At 36.7% G+C, this 25,256-nt stretch overlaps 2 protein-coding genes across 3 annotated transcripts in view; both read left to right on the plus strand.

Moving 5' to 3' along the window:
- The first annotated feature begins 846 nt into the window (after positions 1-846).
- On the plus strand, positions 847-13,500 carry LOC147764878 (uncharacterized). The gene is made up of 3 exons (XM_087003203.1): positions 847-1,017; positions 10,995-11,563; positions 11,921-13,500. Exons 2-3 carry the CDS (start codon positions 11,516-11,518, stop codon positions 13,196-13,198), a joined length of 1,326 nt encoding a protein of 441 aa, XP_086859329.1. The 5' UTR covers positions 847-1,017; positions 10,995-11,515; the 3' UTR covers positions 13,199-13,500.
- An 868-nt stretch (positions 13,501-14,368) lies between these two features.
- Positions 14,369-25,256, plus strand: part of LOC106167634 (uncharacterized) — a 36,784-nt gene continuing 25,896 nt past the window's right edge. The window contains exons 1-4 of one of the 2 annotated variants that reach the window (XM_087003129.1): positions 14,369-14,556; positions 17,986-18,562; positions 23,786-23,969; positions 24,458-24,652. In XM_087003129.1, coding sequence (XP_086859255.1) covers positions 14,552-14,556; positions 17,986-18,562; positions 23,786-23,969; positions 24,458-24,652 — 961 coding nt within the window. In that variant the 5' untranslated portion in view covers positions 14,369-14,551. Of the gene's footprint in view, positions 14,557-17,985; positions 18,563-20,212; positions 20,254-23,785; positions 23,970-24,457; positions 24,653-25,256 lie in introns of those variants that run through there. The other variant, XM_087003138.1, reaches the window with a different exon arrangement.

Consider the following 25,256-nt stretch of genomic DNA (forward strand, 5'->3'; position numbering starts at 1 on the left):
GGTGCTAAATATAACTGAACTACGTGTTGACGGAATACCAACATAACAGAATAAGCTACTGTTAACGAACCAACTATCACCCTGTTAAATGCAGTAATAAATTTACGTCTATCGAACAAAAATGCAGTGCAGTAACGTTTTACAGAACTCTTTGGTATGGTGGATGTATGTGTGATCATTTAATTTGATGTTGTTACTATCTCCCATATTGTAACTTCGTATCATATTACATTTCATCATTTTAATAAATGACAATATCGGTCTTATGAACTGGTTTCTTATTTAATTTTGAGCAAAAACCGTGCTTGTGAACAGTTCGCTACATAAATAAATGTTAATAATACATGTACATGAGGCAGAAAAGAGCACATGGTGTCTGAAATTTCTATTACTAGAAAATCAAAATTCTGTCAGGTGGTATTTGTTCCACTTAGATCAAAGGGAAACCAGTAGATTGTAGTTTAGTTTCATGATGGTTTTTAGAGCGATTGAAAGATTTAAAATAAAATAATAGCCTGACGTGACCTGAGAAAATGAAAAATGCGTTCACGCCGCTTCTAATTTCAATGACAAAGACTTCTTGCAAATAAGACCCTTAGACCTGTGTGACTATAGAGCTGCTCCGAATTATAGACTGGATAATGTTTCGTGTTTGATTAGGTGAAATAACCCAAAAGAGCTTTTAGAATTACCCTACGGCAATACAACTATGACAATCCACTTATTACATACACAGTTTTACGTTCGATAAAAGATTTCTTTAAATCAAACTTGGAAACGATAACAGAAACAACACAAACAAGGCGAAGAAAAGAGAAATAAAGAGAGCACAGTAAAAAGAGCACAGTTATGCAGCACGGTTGCAAAACTCTGCTAGCTTAAGATTAATGTGCACTTTTGAAAGTGTTTTGGTCCTTTTTAGATATTTAGCAGAAAAAATATGGAAAACGAAAACGAAAGCGCTGTACCTGGACCTAGCAGAATGGGTTCCAACGCTGATCCTGAAAAAGTTAATAAGTAAGTTGATCAAAGTTCGTTGTGTGCGTGGGAGGTGGGAGGGGAGGGTAGAAGGTTTAATTTGGTAGCTATCATCGAAGTCTCCGGCTGACTGGGGCGATTCTTCCTTTTTTTTAAGGATAGTGTTATTGCAATGATTATTAATGGACTATTATAAGTTTTTAGATTTTTGTCAAAAAATTGATGAATTATCGACGCCTTGTAACTTACAAACGTTTTTTTACTAAGAATTAAGTTGCATTTGATAAGTTATGTTAAATCCATTTATGCCTACTCCCCATCTTGTGACATAGCCAACTAACAAGATCCCAGTTTATGGCTCTTGTGGCGGTCAAATATGCCCCACAGACCAAATTTGACCGACAGACCAGATATGTCTGACAGAAACAAACCAGATTTGACCGATAGCCCAGATACATCCGACAGAAATCAGTAAAATTTGTCCTACAGACCGGATGTGTCCGACAAAGACCAGACAGATTCGACCCAAAGACCAGATACGACCGACAAAAAAAAAGAGTCAAATTTGTCCGACGATACAGATGTGTTCGACAAAAAAGAGCAAGATTTGTCTGATAAACCAGATTTGGCCAACAAAATTGAGTCAAACTAGTCTCGTCCGACAAAGGTGAAATGTCCAAATAATAATAATAATTGCTCGTACTTAAAGCTTAATTATCAGCGATCCAGTTTAGCAGCGTGCCTTTTTGGTCCTTTTAAGGTATTTCAAAAGCAAAATTATATGGAATTTATTTATCTTCGGGTTTTGCATTTTAATCACAGGTTGGTACGTGTATATAGTACCTTAACCTAGCTAATCTGACCAGTACCTTAGTATCGACATCGGCGTTCACTGGCCGCATACTGATTCAGCGATCGTCTAACGCTGTCAATAAAAAGAGTGAGCCATTTGCATATAAATCGCCCGTTTTTATAAAATATGTTTTCTTTAATATATAAATAACTGGTAAAAATAAATAGATGCATTTTGGCGTAAAGTCGTGTCCTATATAACCAGTTTTAGAACAAGGTCACTTCAGTCACGTGATGTCACCAGACAACTCCAAGGACGCCCTAAAAAGCTGCTCATCTTACACTCATCCTTCAAAAACATCAACGTAATAGGTCTTATTTTCAGTTTTTAATGTGACATTGTAGAAGTCTGTTGTAGCTGATATGTATCATGTATAGGGAATTAAAGCTGTGGAGTGATTATCCGATAGGAAATGTTAAAAATGTTTAAAAAACTTATCGAAATTTAAACTGCATAATGAGACACGTAAAATTCTGTAGTTCTGCCGGTGTGGACAAATTGTGTCGTGGGCCTACTTAAATGTTTGAGATTCTGGGGATGTAGTTGATGATGGTAATGATGGTGATGATAGTAGTATTAATTTTGGTGATATTGATGATGCTGATGAAAATAGTGTAGGCCTAAGTCATTCACGTATGTTACACACCAAGTCTGCCAGGTAAAATATTGATTATTATTTTGTAGTTTTATGTAATTATGCTCTCGTTCATTTGTCTACTTTGAGTTGTGCGCCTACTCAGTATAATGTGGAAAGGATATGTTGATGTCGCCCCAAGTGGCCTTAAAGACAATAGCCCCATAAACAAATGGGTCGTAATGGATTTGAAGGGAAAACTCAGTTGAGGAAGGCTTAGAATTCACTTGGTCGGTGAAAAATATTGCGTGCTTGTGGAAGAGAGAGAAGTCTGGCCATTAGACCTAGATTACGCCGAGGGGATTGTTGTCAGGTTTCTCCAGGTGCGCGGATGGAACATCCATATCCAGACTGACCCCCACCCAGCTGTTAGTTTCGTCTATAAGACTTTCCAACTAACACAGACGTTATTATAACGACACCACGAGAAATTATATCAATTCACCGTATAGATCTTAAGGAAAATATAAATATTATTACTGATGCATCTCTGAAGATCTACTTTACAGATGTCAAATATAATCCAAGCTTTCGGCCCCTAGGCCTTCTTGGGGGATTATCAAAAAAAGTGAAAAAAAATGAAAAAACAAACAAACAAACAAACAAACAAACAAACAAACAAACAAACTCCGTGGATACGTGACGTCGGTGATGTGTTGAAGACACGCGATGTCCCAAAAGCATGCTAAACGTAAACAATGTCAAGATTACGTAACAAAAGAAAAAATCAATACTCATTCAAGAAAATGTTGTCCCTATTGTCCATTATTCAAGGTGGCTAGCGTTCTTATAAATTTCTGTTCGGCGATCGTCTTAAATAATTTGAGCACATCTGATAAAATTTCTATTGTTTTTATACATTTTTTATTCTCATGTTTGTATTTTTTGTATAAAGTAATACTTGCAGTGCATTCTATACAAGGTCTATATCACATACATAATCATATGAAGTCCTTTTAATTTCATTGTTATACAGATTATTGGCCATAACTGTTACTATGTATACTATATTTTCATTCAGTTTTTAATTTTACCTCATCATTATTTTGGGACAATTTATATTTGTTTATTTTATGGTTAATGGAAACATTCCAAACAGCTATTTAGAGTGCTTTTACAAATTATTTTTAGTTACTGTAACAACTTTTGGTCTTCAGCATTTTTTTACTATTCTTTACAGAGCCTTGTACAAAATGTATATTGGTCATCAATACAATCATTTAGACTAACACATGCTGATCTAGGAGAAAAGTTACACAAAATGCATAAATATGCTAAAACAAGCTGTCCTAGTTACAATACTTTTATACTGTGGAGTGAAATCAGTGATGGCTTCTCTGAGAAAATACCATAATACAACACCCCTCCCTCTCTTCTCTGGGATGTAAAAATACAATTTCTTTCCCATTTACTTGTGCCACACCACAAGTATTTAACATATTACTCCTTTTTACACCACAAGACATGTTTCAATGGAAAAAATAATTTATGTAATATATATATATATATATATGCTGAAACAAGTTGCTCTGATTCATTAGACTGCATACAATAGGTAAATCTGGCTTCCCCCCCCCCCCACACACACACACATACACACATATAACTCATTCAAAATACTAAGTATAATAATAATTTATTAGATAAAATTGCAACCCTAAGTTGAAGTTGTACAAAGAAAGTTTAAACAAAAATTGACAATAAACTTTAAATTATAAAACAATAAGTTATTCTTAAAATACTACAAATTAAAAAGGCATCCATAAATTACTACAAGTTAAAAAGGCAATAATTAATAAAGGAATTTTTAAAACGTTCCGTCTTCACTTTTGGTTGTAAGAATTTGGTGTTGTTTCGTAAAGGGCGGGTGTTTCTTTCAGGCAATAAATGTCCCAACTTTTCACAATTTTTTAATTTTGTATAAAACCCCTGATACAGCAAATGTCTACGTTTGTCTAGGGTGTCAATGTTACAAACTTTTAAGGCATCATCATAACTGAGACCAGGGCAAATAATCCTTAAGGCTCTCTTTTGAACTGACTCTAGACATTCAGATTGCTCAGCAGTCAGACCTGGTCCCCACACTGGACAGGCATATTCTAAAACTGATCTTATTACAGACTGGTAGATAGTTAATAAATCTTTTATGTCCAGTTTTGCCCTCTTTATCTGTCTGAGATAAAAGAGCTTTAAACATGCCTTAGCATACATGGTTTGGATGTGTCCAGCCCACTTGAGGTCTGGGGTTAAAATAACACCAAGTATCTTAAACTTTTTGACCTTTTCTACACGTTCACTATCTATTTCCAATGTTGGTATTGTAAGATTACATTTCTTGGTAAAATTTATGTCCATCGACTTTGTCTTCCTTACATTAAGTTTCATCTTGTTTTGCTTGACCCAGTCAACCAATTGGTCTATTGCCTGTGGTAGATGCGGTGTTTTGCCAAATTTGCATTTTCGTAAATGGAGGTATCATCGACAAACTTAATGTCTGAACAACAAGTTTTCAGGTCATTGATCATTGCAAGGAAAAGAATGGGACCTAATTTAGTGCCCTGAGGCACTCCTCCCACTAGCTGAACCCAATCAGATTTAAAGCTACTGCATTTTACTCGTTGCAACCGTTCGCAAAGGAAGGAATAAATCCAACGTCTTACAAAGTCTGGTACCCCTTGAATTTCTAATTTTTTCATTAAGATATTGTGATTAATCCTGTCGAAGGCTTTAGCAAAATCTAAAAATAACACCTGAGCATAAGACTTTGTTGTGGGGGATGGTTCAAGTCCTCCTAGTAATTTATGAGTCAATTCGACTAAGGCATGAGTAGTTGAACTATTTTGAATACCACCAAACCGTGCTCTATCAATTTGCAGACCATCTGTAACCCACTTTGTAACAAAAGACTCCAAAATTTTACTTAGAACTGGTGTTAGTGATATAGGTCTAAGGTCTGACTCTATTACCTTTGGCTGATTCACTTTTGGAATGGGTATTATCTCTGCAGATTTCCAAATTTTTGGTACGTGACCATCCCTTACTGAGCTATTGAAAATTGCACAAAGTGGTTTTGACAAGTAGCCTGCAAAGTCTCTGAGAACCCAATTTGGAATTTGGTCTGGGCCTATTACTTTAGACAGTTTTACTTTGGATAGTAATTTTTCTACATCCGCTGTGCAGATAACAAATTTGTCAGGTACTATACAACTCTGCTGGGCATTTCCATCAGGCTGTAAAGGTGACAGGTCTTGGCTGACACTATGAAAAAAGGTTTTGATTTTGTTTGCCAGAACTTGAAGATTGCCTGAAGATGTGCTATCTTCCACCATAGGGAAGAGTTGGACCATTTCAATGATTCTACTTTATTTCTATAGTATTTTGACTTAAGTTGTTTATTTGTCCTATTGATTTTGTTCCTGAGTGCATGTGGAAGGCTAGTCTTTCCTTCGCTGACGCCGTTTGATGAGGTCCTTGAAATCAGATGTTACCCAGGGTTTGTCTGTTGTGTGTCTGCTGATGACTCTCATTGGAAGATAGGTGTCAAGGAGATCGTTAATTGTCTCTTCGAAGAACCGGTACTGGTTTGCACAAGTGTCCATTTTATAGAGTGGTGTCCAATTCACTTTCATGAGCTCATGAGCGAAAATAATATTTTCATTTTTTTCCATGGAGCGACAGCGGATCTTTTCCTCTTTACCACACGGATTGCGGTTATGATTTGCTGGAAGGGAGAGTTCTGCGTTGTGGTCGGACTGTCCTATTGGCGGTAGTATTTCTGGCACCTTGTAATATTGGTCAATGTTAGTGAAGATTTTGTCCAGTATTGACTCTCTTCTTGTACCCTTCCTGACAATCTGTCTCAAGTTGAAGGCTCTCTTAAATTAGTTGTCAGGGAGTGTGTTAAAGTCACCAATAAGGAACACTGCTGAATACGGGTGAACCCTGAGGATAGAGTCAGTGGATGATATGATATGTTGGATCATGCTCTTTTTATCTGCACCTGGAGGGTGGTAGATTGCGCCGAGGCTGATGTGTGAGAAGTCACGAGGTAGTCTGTTTGGTCTCAAAGGTATCCATAGTGATTCCAGGTTGCTGTCTTGCTCATTCCATATCTTGAAAGGTATTGATTCCTTGATGTAACAAACCAATCCACTGCCCCTCTTATGCTCTCTGGTAGGTATATCACAATCCGCTAGGGGCGCTACAGTCGTAACTGTCCAGTGGCAGTGAAGTGTAAAACTGAAGTCGGCCTGCTGACAGCTCGCCTATGGCACCCCTTTTTTAAATCTCTCTTTTAGCGCCGCGTAAAAAAACTAATACAAGCCATTAACTAAATAAGCTGTAAATCAAAGAGTAAAATCCGGTCACGTGATTTTCCCGTGTTGCAGTCTTTGAGAAGTTTCAGTTCAGGGTGTTTGAAGTTTTGCCTCGACAAAATGCTCAAAAATGTCAGGGAAGTACTGGTTTCAGTTTTTTAAAATTTATATCGAATAAAGTTTATGAAATTTGCAATATTATGTAAAAAAATCATGAAAATTAAACCATGTGAAGTATAGTTTATTTGATGCGCAATATTTATAGTACTTGATCTGCACGGAAGCCATCCCAGCCATGTGCTTGTGCGGTCGCCAATTTGGGTTTGTTTCCGGGTCATTAGATTAACATACAGCCATAATAAAGGGAACCGGAGAAGATCAGCATTGGTCAGAATTGTGCCGGAAGTGACGTGCAGTGGTGTTAGAAACGAAGCTGAGTGGTCATTTTAACATAGAGGTGAACGGCAGTGAAGACGGGTTGTCGGAGGAAAAAGAAGTTTTCTAAACAACATGGTAAGATAACTCACTTTTTCTTCGCATTTTGGGCAGAGAAAACTTGTAGAAATAATAAATGCATGATATGAAAACGTGACACGGAACTTGAAGGTGCAAAATCGTGCTTAATTGGCGGTCAACTTGTTTTAAAATGAATGCTGCATCGACCGCCATTGCGACAAAGAGTGTAAATGGAAAATAATTCCCGGGAGGCTGTAAATCGTTGCCATGTGGAAATTTGGCATTAATATAATCCGATATTTCCATATCTAAGTATTTTTGGGGTGTATGAGCTGCAATTAGAACGAAGTTTTAGAGGTCTTGAAGGACCTTGTGAAAACAAGGAAGTAGTTCGTAACTAACAAGTGAAATGTACCGATCTCCGACTGCTGTGCACAGCTGTATCTTTTTTTCAATATATTGACGAATTTTTGTCACAGGACAAATAAAACATTTCACTGACAAGATCTTCCCAAAAAGACAAAAAGAGAATTCAGGTGAGCTGACAGGTAATTAAGACTAGCTCAAAGTACTAATAATTGACATTATTATGCAATACTCAGTTGGTAAAACGATTCTCACAGGTAGATAACATGTAACATGACCAATTTCTATAGGCTAATGATTGCCAGCCTGAGGAAATTGATTGCCAGTCTCTTTTGTCAGTGATTTTTAACTCAGATAAGAGGCTGTCAGAATGTCACCTTTGTCTTGGCATTTGTCACTGATTAGCGCCTTCCCCAGTGTAAAAGGTACAGTATATCAGTGTGATCATGTGTGTGGAATTTCATGCCAGATGGACATATAAAGATCTAAAAATTCGTCAATATATTGAAAAAAAGATACAGCTGTGCACAGCAGTCGGAGATCGGTACATTTCACTTGTTAGTTACGAACTACTTCCTGGTTTTCACAAGGTCCTTCAAGACCTCTAAAACATCGTTGTAATTGCAGCCCATACCATAAAACACCCAAAAATACTTAGATATGGACATATCGGACTATATTAATGCCAAATTTCCACATGACGACGATTTATAGACTCCCGGGAATTATTTCCCCTTTACGCTTTTTGTCGCGGTGGCGGTCGACGCAGCATTTATTTCTAAACAAGTTGACCGCAAATTAAGCACGATTTTGCACCTTCAAGTTCCGTGTCACGTTTTCATATCATGCATTTATTATTTCTACAAGTTTTCTCTGCCCAAAATGCGTAAAAAAAGAGAGTTATCTTACCATGTTGTTTAGAAAACTTCTTTTTCCTCCGACAACCCGTCTTCACTGCCGTTCACCTCTATGTTAAAATGACCACGCAGCTTCGTTTCTAACACCACTGCACGTCACTTCCGGCACAATTCTGACCAATGCTGATCTTCTCCGGTTCCCTTTATTAAGCACGATTTTGCACCTTCAAGTTCCGTGTCACGTTTTCATATCATGCATTTATTATTTCTACAAGTTTTCTCTGCCCAAAATGCGAAAAAAAAGAGAGTTATCTTACCATGTTGTTTAGAAAACTTCTTTTTCCTCCGACAACCCGTCTTCACTGCCGTTCAACTCTATGTTAAAATGACCACTCAGCTTCGTTTCTAACACCACTGCACGTCACTTCCGGCACAATTCTGACCAATGCTGATCTTCTCCGGTTCCCTTTATTGCGCTAATTGGCCACAAGCAATTTGAGCTGCAGCTACAGCTGAGTGATCACCGCTGGTCAGTAGTGACAGGTTTTAAGCTGAAAAGTGTGGACACTTTTGGTGCATTTTTGCAGTTAAAAATCTTCAATATCTTTGTTGCTTGTAGGAATATTAAAAAAATTCCAAGTGATTTCATCCGGTTTTTGCATTACCTTTCAGATGATATAAGTATTATAATTTTCTGATCAGTTTGAAAATTTTTCTGATATACCTATCTCTGGCTTTTCTCAATGTATTATGTGCTGTTACTTGCAGTTCACTGTCAGGGATGGATAAGTTGCACCAGCTCTCTGTTATGCAGGCATAATCTATGTCATACTGTAAAATAACAGACAGTTCATTGAGTTTGTTGGGCAAGGATCTCACATTTGCATTCAGTATATGGGGCAGTGACCACTTTCTGTCTATTACGTAAGTCAGGTTTCCACTGTCAACATTAGTTGGTGTTTTGTGTAGGTGAGCCTTGGGGCGATGTCCAATTATCACTTGTCACTGCCTTTATTTGTAACGACCACCTCTGCAGCCTCTATGTGTTAGTTTAGTAGAGCTCAGAACCAATTTCCTGATTGTATCTATGGTCCCTTGGGGAAGATGTAAGTTTCTCCCAATACTTTTCCCTAACTCAAATAATTTGCTAATGGAGTATCTCATGATGTTGACTAGTAGTCGCAGGCATTTTTTTGAGGTCTTGGCTTCAGATATGCATGAGTTTGTCTACAAAGTCCTTTTTGGATATCCAAATTGTGCTGTCCAGTAGAGTCTTGAAGTGTTCATAAAAAACCGTGGTAAAAATTACTGCTGTACTATCAGTAAGAGAACATGAAAATTCATAACATTTAAGAACCCAGGACTGGCTGCTTGTTAGCGCACTCGACCTTGACCCCTCAAACCAAATAATATGCCTCAAACCAAATAATTTTTTTACGCAACAAATATATGCATAAACTTTATAATAGCAAATTATTTTAAAAATTTGACGATGAGCACTTTGCCAATGGTTACCAGCACTCATCCTTTAAAGTAAAAAAAGAAATTAAAAAAAAAAAACGGTTTGGTAGTTATGGGGTTAGAACAGCGACAGCGACGGCGACGTCAAAGACAGACAAACAGACCAATGAGAATATATACAGACCCTTGCAGTGTCTGTACTCTTTTTTTTACACCACAAGACATGTTTCAATGGAAAAAATTATTTATGTAATATTTATGTTGAAACAAGTTGCTCTGATTCATTAGACTGCATACAACAGGCAACTTGCAGTGTCTGTATATAAGAAATTAATTAATCACTGGGTCAGCTAAAAGTAGCTAAATGTAACACGCATTACTGATGCCTCTATACTGTTGTTGTATTTTAATGCAGGTTAACACATATAACCGAAGGTTATATATAACACAGAATGAAAGCAGAAGATGTCTGTTCAAATATCATTTTTCGGGAAGAATAAAACGATACCCTTTAGTATTTATTTAAGTTATGCTTTGGCGGCATTAAAGTCGGGTTTAGTGGCAGTGTCAACTTGCTCCTAATGTATCTTTAAGCAATGATAAATTTCCAAAATTTATTTGTCAAACTTAAATAAAAATAAAAAAATTAATATCAGTTATTAAAAGTAGGAAGATAGGGATGTAGTCTCCATGACGTAATTTGATTTGTTTTATTTCTTTTCTGTAAAAATCAAATCAGATAACGTTATGAACTAGTTAATAATGACAGCATATAAAAATTTAGAAGTCTTGAAAATATGATAAAATGAATTGTCTAAAATGTAGTCTCCATAACACCAAAAAACCTACTGTTAATGAATTATCAAATGGATTATAAATTATAGGAACAAATTCAAAAAAAAAAAAAAAAAAAGAAGAAAAGAAATGGCGAGGGGGGGGCTCCTATTGGGCTGCCGTAGTAAACATGGGAAATCCTTTTATTTTACACCGTAGTGTCATTCCGTATCATTATATACAAATGCAAACGCATCTTTTTTTTAGATATAATCCCTCTGGTATTTATTTATTTGTAGGAAGTTTACCACCGATCTTCTGTGGAAATCAAAAGACGATGACCAGTCAGAAGAAGAATCCGAAACAGAACATGAAGAGAACACAAAATGCGATAAATTTTGCGCTATATTTTCTTTGGTCCTATTCATAATAATAATGGCAACGACAATTGCTGTTGGCGTTACAGCACATAGGATACTAATTGTTGTGGCTATCTTGAAAATTCAAATTTTGAACAATGGAACATTAAACCGCGTTAACATGTTTGATACAAATAACAATAGTACCGGACAGAGCGAAGACACACTTCAAAGAGTTGGGCTACTTCGATGGTATTTTTTATTACTCGGTAGTTTACTTTTTCCAGTTGTTTTGGGAATGGTAATTTCTGTGTTCACTGCATTTTGCAAATCTTCTCGACAAAAGACAATGCATTTTTTTGAAGATAACAAAGTTGGTCCTAAGCAAACTACATTCCTCAACAAAAATGGCCCTGCAAAAATTCTGCCGAAGATAAAAAAGAAAAAAAAAGACAAAGAAGATGAAACTTGCTGCATTTATCAAAACTTTGCTCTGCCTTATAGGCTTGGTAAGTATATATATATATATATATATATATATATATATATATATATATATATATACACAGAGAAGGGGAGGTTTTTAAGAACCCCCTCTCTGTCTCTCTCTCACCACTCTCCCTTTATATACATGTATAAACGGTTGATTATGCCTCATATATATATATATATATTGTTTGTCATTCATGGATTATTAATGTTGAAAAAAAGCAATGGTGTCTTCCCTTTCCTTTGTTCACCGTGTTCGTAGTTTTTTTTTAGTGTTTTTTTGTCCGTGAGTATTGCATACACAGGTTTACGCTACTCCGGTACAGCACTTAATCACTTTACCATATTACCTAATTTCATGATTTCCACGATTTCAGATTTCCCTTCCTGAAATCCTTCATTCTGGTGGAATATGTCTGTTTGTATTCAGAGTCCTGCCAGGAATCCATACAATGGACATCATACCCCTTTTCTACGCCTCAGCCCTCATTCCCTCCATTATGATGTTAATAATTCATATCAAGAAAACCACCAACGAAACGGCAACTGTTGAAAATGGCAGCACATCATTATCAGAGCGTTGCTCGAGATGGATCAATATTACAGCAGATGTCTGTGTAGTTTTACTACAAGGAGGTGCTCTTGTTTTCATGTCATTACCCATCCAGTATTCGTCCGGGGGATTACTGGTGCAGGTATCTAACCAGTCCACCCATTGGGCTTTACCCACAGCGTTGCTTCTTATATCTGTTGGGTGGTGGGAGAATTTCCTTAACTACAGCAAGGACTCGTATCTTTGTAAATTTCTTGAGAAAACTAAAACGGAGATGAGAAAACAGCGAGCTCTTGTATTTTCGTATGTTTTGCCCATAAAAATAGTTTTCATTTGTTTGTTTTTTTACGGAATATTGCGTTGGAATGGGTTTTCAGACAATGATTTACATGCATTCTTCGTGGCAGAATCAGCCTTGGATGAAACAGAAAGACTTGCATTTGTAGTATTTGGTGCCATACTTGGGATCGGTGTTTTACTATCATATTATGCTCTGTATCTGTTATGTGCATCTGGTGCTCCTGGAGTTGGGTTTTTCGCTGTTTTCGTAGGAATGCTGCTGTCATCAGCCTTGCTATATATATACACTATTTGTAGTCAGGAAGCAAATGGATTTTATGAGCTCATTGTTCCTAACAACGCTGTTGGTGCGATTTTTCGCAAATGGCTATTAGAAAGTACATTGGACACTAAGTTGGACTGTGACCCTGGAAATCCACACCTTCAGGCAATAATTATCTTGAATGTCCTTCTTGTACTTTCACACTTAATCCTCAACAGACACGTTTGGTACTCTGACAGTGCGAAAGGAAGCAAAATACCCTCAGTCAAATGGTCCTTCATTCAGCCTTTGTATTGTGGAATATTCACAGAACAATCGTTTATGCTACGTAAACGATTAGCCACGGAAATAGACGTTAAAGATTACAAAGACACGGAGGATATACGGCATGCTACTGACAACAGTGCACAAATTAAGGTTTATGCCTGCGGAACGATGTGGCATGAATCGGAAAGTGAGATGAGACAAATGTTAGCAAGCATTCAAAGGCAAGTTGATGCTTTACTTAGTTTTATACCGTATCATCTTTTTCAGAAATAAGTAGAATTAAGGTTTATTTTGGATATATTTCCTTTCTTATAAAGGGTATTTTATTATGTGCATGTAGGTACGAATGTTTATTAACAGTAAATCGATTGACTTTATTAGGTTAAAAACTATTTGCATTATTTTTTAGATAAATTTAGATCACACTAAAACACCAAATATTTCGCTAAGATTCCTATAACAGCCATCAACATTGGGTGCAATCCACTCTTAGCAGGTTGACTGTCATGGACCACTATGTACATTCTTTTAAGGTCTTCCTTCGTTTCCCATTTAACTTTCCTCCTAATAACAACCGCTGCAATTCATCTTTTCTTGTAATATCACCAAATAAGTTTATTTTCTTTTCTTAATGGTGTCGAATAGATAATTAAGTTATCCCCCATTCCGTCCATATATTTTTAACATCTTTCTATGTAAAAAAAGTCAAAAGTTCAAAAGTTTCAAAAGTTTTTATGGTTGTTTTCGTTAGTGTTCAGGTATCTGAGCTGTATAATAGTGTTGACCAGATGTAAAAAATAATAATACGCAGCCTTAGACTGTTATTAATGTTTCTTCATCTTATAACTCAAACTTGGCTGATCTTGCAATTTCTATTCTTCTTTTTATTTCTCGGTCACATTTTCGATCGTCTGTTGCCATGTTATCCAGGAATATCATCCTTCTGGCTTTCTGAATTGGTTTTCTTTCTTTGCTGATATTCACCTCTGGCACTGGTTTTTTTTGCTCGCCATCTTTCCTTTTGTTTTTGTAATTTTCATGTCCATTCCGTATGATTTTTATTTAACATTGACTGATGTTAGTGACATTTGTAGGTCTGAATTAGTTTCTGATAACGAAGCTTTATCTATGCATATCTTAGATTATTTATATTGATTTCTCCTTTATCCACAACCTCTATATCTTAGACTACTTTAAATATATATTTTACGGTATATAAGTTGAATAAATTTGGTGATAGAACCCCTTTCTTTATTTTGAATTCATTTGTTATTCCATGCTTTGTTCTTACTGCTGCGGTCTGTAAAGATCAGTCTTTATTATTTATCTTAATAGCAGATAAACATTCAACAAACTGATAACAGTGCATTACATTCGCATTATAATTACAATGTATGTTTTTATACTTGTTTTATTTTTTCTCACTTCTTCTTCTGTAGGATTGACAAATACTGTACACAATGCACTGAACAAAAGGGGAACGACACAACGAAATTTGAATTTGAGACCCACATTTTTTTTGATGACGCATTTGTCTTGGAATACGTGGATGGTGATCAACCAAAGGGAAGGCTTGCTGTCAATGAATACGTATCAAATTTCGTGAAAATAATTTTGGAAGAAGTAATGAAGTAAGCACTATTTAAGTATTTACCTTTGTTCTATAATTTTATATATATTTCAAAAGTACAATTATCATGATAAGTGACCTTCACTAGAATTCGGGCTTCCCATTTAGGCTTGTTTTTTAGTGGCATGTGAATGAATTTAGATTTTTTCTGTTCAATTAACTTATGCAAGATAAAACGTGGGGTTATAACATGTACCTTTGATAGCGAAAACGTCTCTATAATCCGTTAAAGGACAATGGTCATATAAAAATCCATTTCTCGAATTTTGAAGATTCAACACTCAATCTATACACTAGAGGTATGTTTTAATCGATCCCCGCCATTTAAAAATTATAAAACAATCTATTAGTAGTAAAAAAGCGTTTTAGTAAACCTCACCTCAATATGCATAAATGAAGCAACAGATCTGGGTCACGCGGTACTGTGACGACAATTGGGATAAAGGTCTATGAGACTCAACTGAGCTGCATGGTGCAAACAGACAGAATAATTTTGGAAAGTTGTGTTGAACGGAGTTGAGCAATTTTCTTTATGCCTCAGTGTGTTGCCGTGGGATTCACCAAAATTGCAGCACTCCTTGACTATCTTTCTTTATCTGTGACGGTCTTCCGTGACTAACTTACTAACTTCGGTGACAATAGTTGCGATCCTCGCGATCTCGGTCACCTCAGGTGATTTAGATCATATCAATAGCTGATAGTCTTTAAGATACTGTCATCAGTTGGCAAGCTTACTAATTGCTGATGCATTTTTAAATTCATTGTAGTTGACCAAGAGCTCGTTAACAATAAAACCTGTTAATTATGCACCGCTGCAATTCCCAAGCCAGGTAATAACAGGTATGAAACTCGTTTTGGTGGGCTTTCATATTTTTCAATATATCTCATTTATTTCATGGGGTTATTTTATTGGTATTTGTAAATGACGTTAAATATCAATACTTAAACAATTAAGTTCAAACACGGTCGCGAATATTAATAAAAGAAATTGCTCTCAGGGTATCTTGAAGCTTCCGTGGAAGAAAACGTGTTGAGGAAAAACAGAAAAAAGAGCGTTATATTAAAGGCATAATAACTCTTTGTATGAGACCTATATTTCACAATAAAAACCTTGTGAATAACTCATAGAAATATAATATATTCTGTTTTACCACAAAAACAGCAGTTATAGCTTTTATTCTGATATTTGAACTTGTCTTTAGACCACGTGACCTCCATTGATTTCTATACTCTGTTAAAATCTCTTAAGAGATTTTAACAAAAAACCAAACTTTTTAGAAAAAAACCAGGGACTAACTTTGAATGTAAAAATGGATTCATTAACCATTGGTAAGTATGGGAAAATTGTTGTTTACTCCAGGAAAATTCATTTTTTGGCCGAAACGAAGAGTTATTATTGCTTTAAAGAAAAAATGGGAACTGCTGTAATAAAATGGTTCGTTATCCTAATTCGTTTATGCTTTGAGGATTTGTTTCTGAAGATTATTTCATCTGAAATATTAAATATATAAATAATAATTTAAAAGATTGATTATTTTATAACTTGAAACGCAAATTCTGCGTCAGTACGCAATTTTTTTTTTTTTTTTTTTTTTTTTTTTTTTTTTTTTTTTTTTTGCAAATTTGTAAGCTTATAACACCGTGCCATAAAGATCTACTCAAGAAAAAGATTTGCTTGGGTGAAATTGAGTACGGAATGAACTGGAGACACTTAGCTTGTCATTAAGTTTACAGTCAGGTAACTTTATACTGTCTTTGAAAGAGTAAAGATTGAAAGATAATTTTAGACAAACTTTGACGGGGGAAATACCTACAAAGAGTAATGGGCTATTTCGCCAACATCTTGTTGAAAATTTAACACTGCAATTCTATTCAAATAAGCTAAGGAGCTAATTGCCAAATTTATACTCTCATCACATAACAGGGGGGTAACCAGACCTGCAAAAATTGTACGCACATATTTAAAAAAATTACAAGCACATACAGCAAAATGTAGACTTACGCCAAACATGAAGGACAGCGTAATCACAGCAAATGTACCTCATAGAGTAGCTTAATTTCCATTAATAATAAAATCATCATTTAAGTCAAAAATATTCTCGCGATTTAATAACTATTCTAATTTACCCAGAACGGTTTATTTATTTTAAAGGCGGTTAACTGAAATATAGTTTTATGATTTGTTTGTGAAAATTGCCCATGTCACCCTGTTAGTTTGGAGGTCTAAGCTGGATCAAGTCCGTGTTAAAATTCCTATGAAGTTGTGCAGGAAAAATTCTTCCTTTCTTTCTCTAGCTCCTCGATAAACCTGGTGTTCAGATTTTATCTAGTACCCCCAGGTCTACGGGAGCTGCGCTTTGTAACTAACGCACAGGTAGATTTTTACCTGAGATAACTGGAGTAAAGCTTAGATAGAGAGTGCATTCGATACAAGCAAGACAAATTGAATGCCATTTAACCCTCTAATTAAGAGGCAAAGGAAGTTCCAGTTAGATGGATGATTAAGATAGGACTTGTAAAGGTAACGGGCATTGTTTACCTCAGTTTAATAAAAGTATGCAAGACGGAGTGTCAGCGGTTTAATAAAATAAATTAAATTTCACAAATAACATGGACCTCATATGCAATAATCAACATTTCCCTTAACTCATTCAAATGCAGTGTTTTATACAACTTGGGATAACCATAATGAAATGCTTGTTAAAGAAATGACTAGACGGGAAATGGTTTTACACAGCTTCACGAGGATTTAGATCCCTCGGGTAAGAGATTTGAATGAGTATAAACTTTTATCAGAAGCCAGAGAAGTCATCTTACAGGTAGACAATATTGCAGTATGTATATAGTACGGTGACTTGTAGCCCATGAGGCCGGGTGAGGCTCTCACATGTCACGTTAATAAATAAATAAATAAAATACAGGTAGACAATGCAGCTCAGTTTGACAGCTAAGCACGCTCTGTTCTCCAGTGGCTCGATTGTCGTCATCGGACCACGTGACCACGTAGCTCATTAACACCCAGGCCGAGCAAATAGGACGTTTTTTAAAGCAAAAAATTTACAAAATGAGCTTTTAATTTGTGTATTTGGATAAAGATATCGTTAGTTGGGCATGTTTTCTGAAGAATACTAGTATGTTCCGTTGAAGCCATTCTGACGGTATGAAGCAAATCCTTTAACTTTTTGCCACGTACATGTGACTGTAAACTTGAGCCTGAGACATTTGCAAAAGATCTTGTCAATAAAGATTTACACTGTAGCCTGCACAAAGTGTCTTTTACTGGACGCCTGGACTATTTTGGAGTAGACTAAACGTGCAGCAGGTATATTTTGCGTTTATTTCTGCGGTTATTATATTATCATCATGTAAGGTGTTTTTTTAATGAGAATTTTTCCTTTAAATTATATGTTTGATTTTCGTTTTCTGATAGATTCAAACATGTGGAGCAAGAAAATGTTAAGCGGCAAATAAAACGCCGATTATTTGAAAGATTCTTCTATTCAAAATGGAAATTAGACAAAAAAGAGGAAGAGGAAAATAGCAAGTCGGGAAATGGACAAAATGACAACAAGGTGAATGATGATGAAAACCAAAAAGTTGTAGACAAACAAGAAAAAGAACAAGAGAATCGAAATGATCTGAAAAAGGAAAGCAAACAAGATGTAACTGCTAAACAGGAGCCAGTAGAGAAAAGTAGCAATGTGGTAAATGGAAAAAATAGCAACAATGGGGACAATATTGAAAACCAAAATGCTGAAGAACAAAAAGAAACAGGACAAGAGAATGAAAAGGATGAAGAAAGCAAACAAGATGAAAAAGAACCTGATCCCTACGAACAACTTAAGAAATATTTCAGCCATCCCATCTTTAAATTTTGGGAAGGTGATCGTTTGACTGGAATTACGACCCCCTATGGTGGAAAAATCAAAGTCAAGCTTGGAAAGACAGACATGTACATCCACCTAAAAGATAAGAACAAGATACGCCACAAGAAAAGATGGAGCCAGGTAAAGCAATTTAAAAAGTTTAGTCTGATTTTTTTATACCGTACTCCATTGCATCTCTGTGCGGTTTACAATAGATGACAATGAGCAATATCATTTCACATAGTCCGTGAGGTACAGGGGTCAATCAGTACGAATCGGACGACCAAGGCTCACCGGTATCATGTGAAAGCTCATTTAATCAGAAATCGGTTTCTGTGTGGCATCACTTCCTAATTATTAAGTAAATGGCCATTATGTTACCTCCTATTGCTTAATGGGCGCAACTAAAAATAGGGGATAGGGGAAGAAAAGTATCTATAATATGAAAATAAAATAAGATGAAGCAATAATTTATATATCATTATGCTGCTGAAGATCATCATCATCATCATCATTTAGAGCCTATAGTGTTCCACTGTTGGACAAAGGCCTCAGCATGCTTTTTCCATTGTTTCCTATCCTGAGCCTCAGATTTCCAGTTTGGCCAAGGTTTCTTCTTCCAAGACTTCCAGTAGTCATCTAATTCATCCCTCCATCGTTTGACCGGCCTTCCTCTTTTTCTTTGTCCATACCTTGGGGTCCATTCTGTAAGCCTGATTGTCCACCTATTGTCCTTCATTCTTTTGACATGTCCTGCCCACCTCCATTTCATTTCTTTAACTGTGAGTAGTACGTCCTTGACTTTGGTCTGTTCACGTAACCATACATTCGTTTTCCGCTCTCTTGGATTGATGTTCAACATAATTCTTTCCATCTTTCTCTGAGCTACTTGTAGCTTGTGTTCCATGGAGGCATTCAGTGCCCAGGTCTCTGAACCATAGGTGATTGCCAGTGTCAAGCAACACAGAGTCCTACCATTCTAGGGTCCGGCGGACCCGGTGTTTTAAAACTGAGAGTCCGGCGGACTCCCTGTCTCGAAATAACGGGTCCCGGACTCTATGTTCTGAAATGTAGAGTCCCCCTAGACACTCTATTTCAGTACGGAAAGTCCTAGGACCCTACGTTTTAATACTGAAAGTCTGCATTGAAGAGCAATAATGAAATCTCACACTTAAAACATAATGTTAACTGATACAGAGGGAAGAATTATAAGGATTAAAGGTAAAATAAACATTCTTAACCTCTGTTAAAGTGTAACGCGTAGTATAAATGTGCATTGTTCGCATTTCATAAACTAATTTGCAGGATTATCTTTTGTATGCAATTGAGAAAGAACATCACTTAAGAAATATAAATTTATTCAGAATACATAAGTGCCCTTGGTGAACTTCCTGATTTTACAAAAATGTTTATTTTATTAATCAATATTGTAATTGTTTTTTCTCCTCAATGTCATTTTCTCTTTGTCGTGCATTTCTTGTAACAAGGCAGTTTTCTTATCTTCGCTTTCTACTACTTTCCTCCATCTCCCCTTCTTCCTCTCTTCATTTCCACTCTCTACTCCAACTGCATGTATCTTTCTTACAGCTCTGTAATATAAGCAGCAGCTTTCGAGCTAAAACAGAAATGTAAATATGTACCTTAAATGTACATGTAAGTTTCGCTTTTATTAAACAGTCTTGAAGTTAAACGAGTATTAATGTATAAAACTTATAATTAATTTATAATGGTTTGCAGCGCTTCTCCTTATTGCTCTTTTCTGATTGTCGGTTGTTCGTCTTCTGTACCTGCCATGGAATGGCAGGTACAGAAGGTATGGAATGTAATCAAAAGTGAGTATAACACATATTATTGCGGAATGACACATTATAAATGGACAGTAAGTTAAATATTTAATTATAGATTTAAAAAACAAGAGTGACTCTAGTGTGGGACTCGAACCAACATATTGTTTAATTTCTGCATACTTCCCTGTCGTTGGATACCATAGTAGGCTTATCTCCCGTGTCGCTGTCCACTACACCACCAGGTCGTTGTGCAAACCACCGCCGTTTTGTTATATTACATTTACTTGCATCAAGGGTTTGCTTTTTTATAATTCTATTATACCCAGATTGTCAATATAAAAAGCTTTTACTAAATATCTACTATTCTACAGTAGGACCCTAGCTTTTAGACCAAGTTCTTCTGTATGACGGGCGGACTCTGTGTTTCGTGATAGCTGTCATGAAACGTAGGGTCCGTAGGACCCCTGGTTTCTGAAATAACGGGTCCCGGACTTTCTGTCATGGGGGACCTTCTGGTACATGACACCGGCAGCACACAAGCATTGAACACTTTCTTTTTCAGGCAGGTAGGAAGGTTGCTCTTGAAGATGTCATTGTGCTTCCCATATGCTGCCCATCCTGCTTTTATCCTTCATTGGATTTCTTTCTCCAGTGTTCGATCACTAAGGCTGAACCGTTGCCCAAGGTATATATACTCTTCCACTGCTTCTATCTCTTTGGTGTTGACTTTCACTGTGCAAGGGGTGGTTAGTGGTCCAAACATCACCTTTGTCTTGCTGGTGTTCATCTTTAGCTCACTTTTTGCGCTTTCATCTGCTTACGCCTGTAGCATTTCTTCTAGGTCTTTTGCATCATCTGCTACTATTATGATGTCGTCTGCAAACCTAAGGTGATTGAGCCTGGTACCGTCTATGTTTATGCCCTTGTCTTGCCAGTCTAGATCCCTGAATATACGTTCCAATGCTGCTGATTGTATCTCCTTGGCGTACACCTTTCTTGATCCTGATCTTATTGGTGGTCTTGTGTAGTTTGACTGTTACAGATCTATTGGTGTATATGTCTCTGAGGACGTCTACGTATCCATCTTCGATCCCTAGATCTTGCAGGGATGCCAGTATATACTGGGTTTCTACTGAGTCGAAGGATTTTTCATAATCAACGAATGCTACACATGGTGGAATGTTATACTCAAGACATTTCTCTTTGAGCTGGTTGACAGTGTGCATATGATCAGTAGTGGTGTACTGGCCTCTGAAACCTGCTTGTTCCTTTGGCTGCGCTTCATCTAGTTGTCTTGTTAGCCTTTCGGTCAATATTTTGGTGTAAATCTTGTACAAATTAGAAAGTAGGCATATGGGTCTGTAATTCTTGATGTCTTTCCTATTGCCCTTTTTGAACATTATGATCATGTTGGCGTTCTTCCATGCTACAGGAATTTCCTTCAGATGTAAGCACTTTGTGAAGAGCCTGGCTAATTCCTGAGATAGGATATCTTCTCCTGCTTTTACCATTTCTGCTTTGATGTTGTCATTTCCTGCTGCCTTTCCATTCTTCATTTTCTGGACTGCTGACTCTACTTCCCAAGCTGTTATGTCTGGTAGATCGCATGCCTTTGTTGAGATTTCTATTCCCTTGCTGCTGTCATACAACTCTCCATAGAATTCTTCTACTCGTTCTAATATTTGGTCTTGTGTGGTGAGCTCATTTTCATCTTTGTCTAGAAGAGTCAGCATTCTATCCTGCCCTAGTTGAAAGGATCTCTTTGCTCTTTTCATGCTCTTTCCATTTTCGATGGTCTCTGCTATATTCTTCATGTTCTGCTTCCTGATGTCTTCCCTTGCCTTCTTCTTGATGGTCTTATCCAGTTCTGCATATTCGATGTTGTTTCAGATGTCCCTGTTGTTGTTTACCTACGTTTTCTTCATCATCCGTCTTTTCTTCATGAGAATCCTCGTTTCTGTTGAGAGCTTTGAGACCTTAATTTTACTGCGACTTCTGATGCACATTCTAGGATGGTGGTCGTTATTCTATCGTTCATTTCATCTACTCCCTCTTCACCTTCTAGCTCTAGTGCACTGAATCTGTTCGTTAGGAAGATTTGGAACTCGTCTTTCTTTATGACCAGTTGCTCGATACTAGGGCTCTTTGATGGATTTGACAGGCATTTCTGTCTGTCCTTCCTGTCATTGATCCTAATCACTCCCATAACTGCTCTGTGGTCACTGCCCGCATCCAGTCTGTTTAGCACTTTCACATCCGTGAAGATGTTCGGTCTGTTTGTCATGATGTAATCAATTTCGTTTCTTGTACATCCATCTGGGCTTTGTCCATGTCCATCTTCTTGATATCTTCTTCTTGTAGACGGTATTCATGATCTTCAAGTTATTTGCTGTCGCCCATTCAATCAGTAAGTCTCCTCTTTCATTCCTCTCTCCGCTGCCAAATTTCCCTGTGGCACGCTCTTGTTCGTCTGACTTGTTATCCCGATTTTGGCTGGATTTTTGCTACTAAGGCAGTAGGGTTTTTTGTGTAGAGTTATCCTAACTCCTAGTCAGGTTGCTGTTCAAAGCTTACGAGTCCTGACCCCCCGGATGGTACAGATAATACTGGTTTTACATGTTTACCAGAATGATAATTCGCGGCTACAGGATTTGAACCCGGGACCCCTCACACCCGAAACAAGCGTGCTAACCACTAGGCCATCACACTCACTGAAGATCACTCTGAAGATCAGTTCTTAATAAATCAGTAAACATGATTTCTAATATTAAATCACCTGTAAACAAATGTGTTCAACGGTCACCTGTAGGGTGTGATCGGTTCGATTTATGAATTGGGGCGGGGAAGAAAAAATGTTCACCACATGCTGGGTTGGCAATTGCTAGATATACATGCAAAATATGCTCATTTAGGATTGCTATTATAGTTAAAGTATCAAATATTATACATTACATAATGATGTAGCAATGAAAGTAGATCAAAGGCCACCTGAGGTCAAATATATATTAAATTTTAATGTTAGCCTGGTAGGAAAAAGATGTCCATGTACAATCTGTCTGACTTTAAACCAATACCTACATTTTCTTAACCCTTGATGTGTACATTTTAGATTTTATTTTATCTTCAGAGCAAACAATTATCCTATAAGTTTTTTCCCGTTGTTGTACATGTATACAACCCCCCTAGTCAAAATTTGGCGTTTTATTATTCATGGTTCCAGGAGAGTGAAACTTTGATACAAACTTATTCATGTGGGACCCTAAAATAACGAATTATCTTGAATGTCAGGATTGACTGAATTTGAAATTACGTGTCCGTTTAATGTCTGGTTTAAGTCCAAAAAGACAATTTCATGTTTTAATATAATAGACACCCGACCTCTTTTTCTGTAAATCTCGACTATTGTGAAATACTAAATTCGTATTAAACCTTCAAATATGACCAGATACATGTATGTATCTGTCAGTCCTCTTGGTAGAAATTATTACCTATAAAAACAGGGTTGATTTAAACTTGACCACTCTCAATACAGTCCTGGTCGACTATCTAATAAATGTTTTCACGTGATCTGTTTTAGGTTATGTACATATGGTACATTTTACAATACTTACATTTGGATGATGACTTGGATCACGTGTACTTGCTGACTTTAGATGGAGATGTCGATTTCAACGTGGATTCGTTGAAAAGTTTGCTGAAGTACATGATATCTGACAAGAAACTTGGAGCTGCATGTGGCCGCATTCACCCGCTCGGAAGAGGTGGGTCATTATGATAAATATGCATAATACGCATGATATACTCGCGCACTTCCTTTGAGATTTTGTTCATTTTTGTCGAAGAATTGGTAATAAGATTGTAAGCCTTGTGAGTGATAAAAAAGATCTAAACCTGACTGTGCAGATTTTTTCCATCTATTGCAATCTGGAAAAAACATTTCTCTTGATTATATGTAAAATTTACTCTGTATTGTTGCAAACATTATGTGTCAATGACTTGAATAGGGTTTGCCAAAATTCCTAATTCACTGTGTACCAATTGGTTTGTGAGACTTATCTGATGCAAGTATACATAACCGATGGCTTAAATGTACCTTGCTATAAGCTACCAGTGTATAGAAAGGTAAATTAAGGTCCTTTAGAAAAAAAATCCTAGAAAAAAGGCTGTATTTACGGGATGCCGATCATATCCAGCTTATTTGAGAACACGCCCATGAATGCTAACAACAAATTCTCTTATTCAACTTAAGGACCTATGGTATGGTACCAGAAGTTCGAGTACGCCATCGCTCATTGGTTACAGAAGAGTGCGGAACATGTTCTTGGATGCGTTCTGTGCAGTCCTGGCTGCTTTAGTTTGTTTCGTGGGTCTGCGTTGTATGAGGTGAAGGATATTTACATGCAAAAATCTGAAGAAGCTCTACATTGTCTTCAGCACGATCAAGGTATGATTCGTGAAGTTTTTTATATAAAAAAGTTAGTCGTTCTACCTGACTCAAGTTAAGATTTCAAATTTATTGATTGTATTTGGGGAAGTCATAGTAGTAACATCCGTACTATACGTAACAAAAGAATTTCATTTTTTTCTATTGTTATGTTACGTCATTTGAACAATGGAAAACCTATAGCGAACAATGGGGAATGTTTACAAAATAAACAAACAATTTTTTAAGTAAACAAACAAGACTCCCTATTTTTGTTTACGTTTTACAATGGTAACGGATGACGTCACAGAACGGGCCTGGGCATGTCGGGGTAATGTTTACGTTTTGTCATAGCGACGGATGACGTCAAGCGCAATTCTTTTGTTAGGCGTGTTGCATGTTTAGGCGTGCAATTTGAAGGCTATATATGTTGGAATGGTCAAATCAAACTCCAATTCACTGACCTAAGTTGTACGTTCGAACATCAAAATGTCGCAGTTCTTCAAACTTGGTGAAGATAGTCTGTTGTCGATATGCAGAAGCAAACAGGGGGTCCAGTTGGTCGTCTTCAGCGATTTGAAAACGTTGAACAAGATCCGGATGCCTCGAGAAGCATGGGAAGATT

This window comes from Lingula anatina, chromosome 1 (assembly GCF_051362555.1).
Source record: "Lingula anatina isolate TDL-2025a chromosome 1, LinAna3.0, whole genome shotgun sequence".
Classification (NCBI taxonomy): domain Eukaryota; kingdom Metazoa; phylum Brachiopoda; class Lingulata; order Lingulida; family Lingulidae; genus Lingula; species Lingula anatina.